General features: G+C 42.0%; 1 protein-coding gene across 1 annotated transcript; it reads right to left on the reverse strand.

Annotated features, from left to right (window-relative positions):
• Positions 1 to 2086: 2086 nt before the first annotated feature.
• On the reverse strand, positions 2087 to 6514 carry pou4f3 (POU class 4 homeobox 3). The gene is made up of 2 exons (XM_044223485.1): positions 3717 to 6514; positions 2087 to 3369 (listed from the first exon to the last, which is right to left on the reverse strand). The coding sequence occupies exons 1-2, from the start codon at positions 3834 to 3836 to the stop codon at positions 2428 to 2430; spliced, it is 1062 nt and encodes a 353-aa protein (XP_044079420.1). The 5' UTR covers positions 3837 to 6514; the 3' UTR covers positions 2087 to 2427.
• Positions 6515 to 7551: the final 1037 nt, after the last annotated feature.

The following is a 7551-nucleotide window of genomic DNA, read 5'->3' on the forward strand; positions in this document are numbered from 1 at the left end:
AGGGGCCTAATCGGGTTTGATGATAATTTTTTAATGAAAAAAACTTCGGCCAAAAATATTTCCGGATAAATGTCATGAAAAATGTGACACAGTTTAGAGAGAGGTACATTAATGACGACAATTAACATTTGCATTTTACCTCGCCTTCCCCTCACAAAAAAAATCATATTTTACGCCATAAATTAGAGACTGTGATTAATCATCTCTCAGCATCAAAGAGAATATTAATAAGAGCCACAAACGTTTCCGTGTAATTGCAAAGTATTGATCCCCTGGCTGAAACAACCCGCCGACAGTCTCACTGGGAAAATCACACAACCGCAGGTCGTGTTGACTGTGGGAGGATTCCGGGGGAAGCTTTTTATTATTTTAGAAATGTTTGGTTAATATTAGGAGAAAGTGGCCATTGCTGCGCGCGCATATTTCGCAGAGAATAATCAGGAATCACGAGTTACATTTCCTTTTAGCAATATAAATAAACTCGGCCTAGATGGATTCACTACATTTATTTTTACGCGGAAAAATAAAAAAGAGTCACACTTATTTGAGTCACACTTATTTTCAACGATAATATAGCGCCGTTCGCCTCTGTTAAATGAAAAATAAAAGAGACATTAGTGAAATTGTGCCCATATCCGCTGAAATAAAATAAAAATGACATAAAAATATAACACAATTAAGGGGAAAAATACTTACTTAGTCAAACGAAAAAAAACCAACAACTTTATTTTCCCTCTTTCCTCGCTTAACCTGTTGTGTATCCAGTTCGTCTCTCCCTGGAGTCACCAGAGTTCCCAGTCAGACTTCTACTCCCAACTCCTCCACATGATTTCGTTTTATACCAATATATAGTTAATATTGCATCGTCATTACTTAATAATTTCAAACCCCATGCATGCACGACATAACCCGGTGACATGAGGGCATCCATAATTAAAACTGCGCTAATGAGAGAGGAAGTGGCCATTAGCGGCGTGGAGAGGACGCACAAACTGCCTGCGCGGTGTGAAAGTTACCGTGGAAATGGAGGCCCGTTATTTCCTGTGGTGTTTATATCATGTACGACAATACATATTTAATCCCGGCAGAGGTTTGGGGATTTATAAATAAAACAGTCGGGCGAGTTCCCATAAAACAAACAAACAAAGAGTTTATCGCCCATTGGTGCATCTCAGGGTGGATAGATAGGAAATCAAGTTTGTTAGACAGTCCATAACCTTAAGAAAACACCTCATGCGATATATATATATATATATATATATATATATATATATATATATATATATATATATATATATATATATATATATATATATATTTAAATCTATAGTTAAACAATTTATATGCCGCATTTATAGACCCTATTTAAATAATACAATTTAATAAGCACAAAAATAAAGTCGCTGCTTCAGAGAAATTTTAGAAAATAACCAATAATTTATTTATTAAGTTTAAACACACATTTTTTTCAAGTGAAATCAAGAGTGAGGAAAAAAATAAATACTTAAATGAGGTGATGTAGGCCTATATACTGTATATATCTGGGCTATATAGGCCTAATAAATATATAGCTCACCTGTAATGCTCAAACACATCAAAATACTAAAATATAGCAGCAGCCAAAGCCACACGGATGTGCCTCATATATGACGGTGTCATTTCTATTATTCTAAATAATTCAAGATAAACAGACTCAGTGAAAGTATTATTGTAATTATTTATATTTGTGCGTAAATTACTATCACACAGAGCAGATTCGTTTGCAGAGAATCGTGGTTTAAAAAGGTGGGTGAGTTTTTGAACCCCTCATCACTGAGCTCACATTAATCTGAATTTAGATAGATAGATTTAAAAAGAAAAGAAAAGAAAAGAAGAAGTGAAAACACAGTTCAAGATATGATGGTGTTCATGTCAGCCAGTGGAGGATAAACTCTGATCTAAACCAACGTTACGAAAGGAAATTAAACTAGCCTATCTTTTCACGAAATCATAATTTCTTTCTCTTCATACAGCATCAGTTTAACACTCTTAAACAGCCATTAAACAGCCCATACATGTCGCCTCTGAGCTCCATTTCATTGTTTAAAAAAAAAGAAGTGAGCTAATATCCCTGAATGTGACAGACTGTCAGGGTGGACTGAAAGTTCATATTTAGTGTGTGCAAGATACATGATCAACAACATCAAAATCACCCTCCTCACAGATCTATAAAAATCATTCATGAGTCCCATATTAATAACAAAATCGAAAAAAAGTGCAACAACGGAGAGTGAGTGACTGAAAAATTGAAGTAAAAGTCTTTTTGGAGATAATCCCAGATGAGACGTGAACAGCTGTTGATAAATCCCTGTTAGTTAGGCTACTTAGGCTATTATTAATCACTCGATCAAAAATGTAGTAGGCTATTTTATTCATGATGTGTGACACTCAGTGCACCGCAGAGTATTTCATTCGTTTCTGTTTTTGCCGCTGGTTGCAAAACCACACTCGAACCACATTCTTTTTCAGGTCCAGTTTTTCGGCGATGGCCGCAATTTTTTCCGAGGAGGGCCGAGGCTGGATGGCAAAGTAAGCCTCCAAAGAGCGCTTCTCCGGCGCGGCGATGGAGGTGCGCTTTCTTTTCCTCTCGTTCCCGTTGAAAAGGTCCGGCTTGCTGCTTTTCTCCCGGTACGCGGCCTCTGCTTCCTCCAGCCAGGCCTGGAGAACCGGTTTGAGCGCTATCATGTTGTTGTGGGACAAGGTGAGGGACTCGAACCTGCAGATGGTGCTCTGGCTCAACGACCCCACTCCGGGGATCTTGAGGTTGGCCAGCGCCGACCCGACGTCCGCCTGGGTCACTCCGAGTTTGATCCTCCTCTGCTTGAACCGCTCGGCGAAGGCTTCCAGCTCCCTGGGATCCGACTCCACGTCGTTAACGCACGCCATGCCGCCGTGGACTGACAGCGAGTGAGGGTGGGCCATGGTGGCCATCGCCTGGTGCAGCTGCCCCATGGTCTGCAGGTGGTGGTGAGGGTGCTGGTGGTGGTGCGCCGGGTTGGTCATCCCGGGAGGCTCCGGAGCTCCCATCCCGGTCACGGCCAGGCTGGTGGAGAGGTGGTCCAGGAGGTCCCCGGCCTCCAGGGTCTGTCCGAGGTGGTGGTGGTGGTGATGGTGGTGGGAGGCGATGGTGGAAGGGACGTGGGAGATGGGCACGGTGGTGGAGGAAGAAGAGGAGGCTGAGGTGCAGGGGACACTGCTCATGGTATGGTAAGTCACGTCTGGTTTGAACGGGTGACTCTTGCCGTGAGAGACAATGCTGTCAGCAGCCACCAGAGCCTCTGCCCGTGCCAGCAGGCTCTCATCAAAGCCTCCGAATATATTGCCCTGCAGCTGCAAGCAAGAGTGCGCATACTGGAGTCAGTGGGGAATTCTGTCAGGCAGCTCTCAGGATCTAAAAAACATTTTTTTTCCAAAGGCAAGCAACGCTGAGGAGAGGAGAGAACCCTCCTCAAAGCGCAGTTCATAAAAATTAATATGAAAGCAAGAGCACTGCTTGAATAGACATGTGGATGAGAGAGGGGAGGAGGGGAGTTGGGAGGGGGGGGATACAGACAGAAGGGAGAGAGATAGCGCATAGAACAAAGTCCTGTCAAATCAACTTTACAGACATTTCCAGTGTGATATTTTTTCTTCCTCTCACTACTCCACAGCCATTCTCCCCCCCGACCTGAACGTACCTGCGGGGCGGGCAGACAGACTCTGCGCATGCCCTCCGAGCCTGAGTGCAGGCCAGGATACTTGGGCTCGTGCAGAGCCGGGTGCATGGAGAAATGCTGCTTGCCGTTCATGGTCATCATCCTCCTCCCTGCAAGCACCTCGCAAGCAGTGTGGCCCCTGACATGAAAGCCGGGGAGCGGACAGCTACAGAGCTCCTCTGCTCCTCTTCACCAGACTGAGCTGTTAACATCGGCAGCGCCTCCCGGCATCCCTCTCTCCCTCTTCCTCCCCTCCTCCTCCTCTTCTTTCAGCCTCCCTCCTCCTCCCCTCCCACCTGCTCCACTGCTCAACTTACAAGTTGCAAAATGTAGGCCTCTGTGCGCAAGCGTCAAATAAACCCAACCAGTCACTATAATATTCAAATAAAACGCTGCTCATTGATGAGATCGTTCTGACATTTTTTAAAAGTTTTACCGATAGAATTCTTATATAGTTCAAGTTTAACAATTAGAAAACGTCGTTTTTATGACGTAAACCTCTGGGATGAATCCTGACTCACTTTAAAATGTTTGCCTGCGTTATAAAGATACTTCTCTTTGTTCCAGGATATCAACAAACGAGTTTAGTTGAATACGCACATCTCGTCTTACCTTTGTAACTCAGCATGTGTTGAACATGACAGCAATGGGCTACTAGCTGACAAACAGAGTGAATGTCTTGCTGAGGGTTAGTGCAGGTCGCAGGCTGCGCGATAGGTAGATGGGTGGGTTAGGAGAAGAAAGAAAGAAACCGTCAGTAGTAATTGAACAATAGTTCTGGTGCTTCATGCTTCAGACTGTATCTAAGGCCTGTGGGCCAGCTGACCCGAGGGCCCTGGCTCTCCTGCATGTGAACGCCCATCCTCGGGGCCGCTCTACAGACTTCTCATGTGGCTGCTTGGTTTAAACTCATGAAGCCGGGGTGCACGGGCCGAAAGAGGAGCCAGGCGGGCAGAGGCGCACTGATGACACAGCGGGTCAATCCGATCCTGCCGGCCGCCTCTCTGGTTCCCCAGACTCTGAATAATTTAGCTGCACGGTGGCAGGCATCCATTACCACGCTGGCATGTTCTTATTCATTACACAGATTAAAACAGCCAAGGTCTTTTTCTCACCATGCAAACCTGTTGCAGGCTGGGGAGCCAAAGTTAAAGAGCTGCATGCAGGCTGGCTTCTTGCATGGAGAGAGAAAACACTTACAGACTCGGATTTGTGCATTTTGCATTCACATTACTTAACACAAACAGATGAAAATACCTTTAAAAAAACAACTTTGGTTGAGATCTTTAATCACAGACTGAATGTTTTGATTTTTGAGGAGTGCATCTGTGAAATGTAACCATATCTGAGGATCCCATTGGATTTATAAGATGTTGGTCTGACTTCCCTTTTCTCACCCTCACATCACCCTTTCCCTTTTCTTCTTAATAGCTGTTATATAGCTGGGACCATTCATAATTTAGTGACCATTGTTTACAACTCTGTCATCTCTGTGCTTTTCATATTCTGAAGATGGCATCTGACATGTTTTATGGAGAACGTTGTCGTATTTGTGGCCAAATGTGACAGCGGCTCTTCTCTTTTCACCCCCATCTGGCCTGCACTCCACCAGATGACCTAACTACTGTCACAGCATCCATTCCTTTACCCACTGTGATGAGTCATTTCATAAAAACTTCAGTTTGCTACAATTCAGCAGCCCTTTTTTCTGTTTCTATTTAAAATATGGGCCTGTTTTACTTGTGTTTACACATTTTAACAGCATCAAAAAACATGAATGTATTGGATTACTTATCTACTATATGCTTGTTTATTCATGCAACACAGTCAGACTTTTATTGTTTGATTACCTCTGGTGTAAGGTATGTCCCATCCACAAAAAAAAAAATCTCATGAGTTTCCCATAATTGGTATCTCATAACTTGACTTACTGGCATTATATCTTAGATGCTGTCTCGTAATTTTAAAAATGTCTTATTATTATTTTACTTTGCCATAATATTTGACAAACTACTCATTCTAAATACTTTCCAAATTATTTCTATTAATTTTATTTTTATATTCATACCTATATCAAATTTTATTGGATCCCAATTCTACCAGTGCTTGTTCCTTCACCTCCCAGTCACCAGGCCGCCACGGGATCTGCCCCAGACCCCAGTTTGACATCCCTTCACCCGGGGAGAGCCGAAAGTCCTTGCATTAAACTAAACAGACTCTGAGTGTTTTCACTTGACTTCCTAAAGTAAGAAACGCTCATGCATTATTCAGTGATATTTTAATATGTCGTAGTCGCTGGGTGCTATAATTAAACTGAGCATCAGAGGTCTTTCATGTGATGTGGTGGGATTTGTTTGGGGGCAGGGTGTCAAAGTGAGCTTCTGTCAGTAATGATGAGCTTATTCTCCTTCATAAAATGGACACAATGGAAGAGATTGAATTATGTTGACTATTCTGTTCGATTTATCGACCTATCATATAGGTCTGTATTTGTGCACAATCCCCAAAAAGAATTATAATCTGATTCTAGTAGCAATAACACAATAGCATATAACAATAGTTACACCTGATCTGATTGTATTTTGAGGAATATTTAGAGCCCTGGATTGATTGTTGGGGTACACTCTATTATACCATGGCCACGTTTCTGATTGGCTGGCAAGAGTCCTTTAAAATCACCCCGACACATCAAAGTAATACTGTTCAGGTCACCATTAACTGCCATTCTAAATCACTGCACAACTGGTCTAATAACATTGCTACTTGTTAACCGTTTGCTGAATTGTAGCAAACTGAAGTTATTAAAATGATTCATTACAGCAGGTAAAGGAATGGCTGCTGTGACAGTAGTTAGGTCAGTAGTTTATACTTATACCCACTTGGTACTTAATTTATCTGACCTGTATTATAGTGTATTATATTTTTTGCTTAGTACTTCTATTCCTGTGTGCACTGACATGATAGTGAGCTGCTGTAACAAAAGAGTTTCCCCTCGGGGATCAATATAGTATTTCTGATTCTGATTCTGAGTGCCAATGGTGAACCCAACCTAGCCATGGGTTAAACTGACACCAAACACTTGAATGACATGTTGAGCACAGCTTCCATTTTTGTCTATGCTAAATGGCCATAGTATAAGGGCAATAATGCACTCCAAGGTGTCCTATTATAAGAAAATAAAGAATGAGACGGAGGCCATTATTTATGTATATTAGGACACCTCGTCTCAGACTCGGTGGCTTCCGCCTCGGTGGTTATGTTATTACTTGTCAGCAAATTAACAGGTTGATGTATTTACCCTAAATCATGTGTCACACTTTAATTACACACTTGTGATTCCCATTCAACTTATGAGTCTAAAAACATTTGGCTGCACCAGTGATTGTTTATAGTAAAGGGTTGTTGTTGTTTGTGCAATTATTTAGTATTTAAAATGTGTACTTAATGTAATTTTCTGAGCTTTCACTTTGACAGAGTATTTTCTGTTGACCAATCAATAAAACACGAAGAGGTCCAAGGGGGTAAACACATTCTAAGTACTGCCCCCCCATTAGTAATTCAGACAATTTTAGACAACCTCTCATTTGTGCCATTTATAGAGGGAATCAGGGGTGGAAATTAGGTCTTTTGAGAGCAGCCTTTTCTCGTACATTCTACAATCAGTTAATTCTAACTTTAGTGCACTATTGTACTCAATTGGTTTGAAAAGTAGAATAAAGTCAAGAGCCATTCTTACGTGACCATGTGTAACCAAATGACTGTTAGTTTTCAAAAGAGCTAGCTATTTAGACCTATGAAATAAAGGCAATTATGCTCA

Source organism: Siniperca chuatsi, linkage group LG14, assembly GCF_020085105.1.
Source record: "Siniperca chuatsi isolate FFG_IHB_CAS linkage group LG14, ASM2008510v1, whole genome shotgun sequence".
NCBI lineage: Eukaryota > Metazoa > Chordata > Actinopteri > Centrarchiformes > Sinipercidae > Siniperca > Siniperca chuatsi.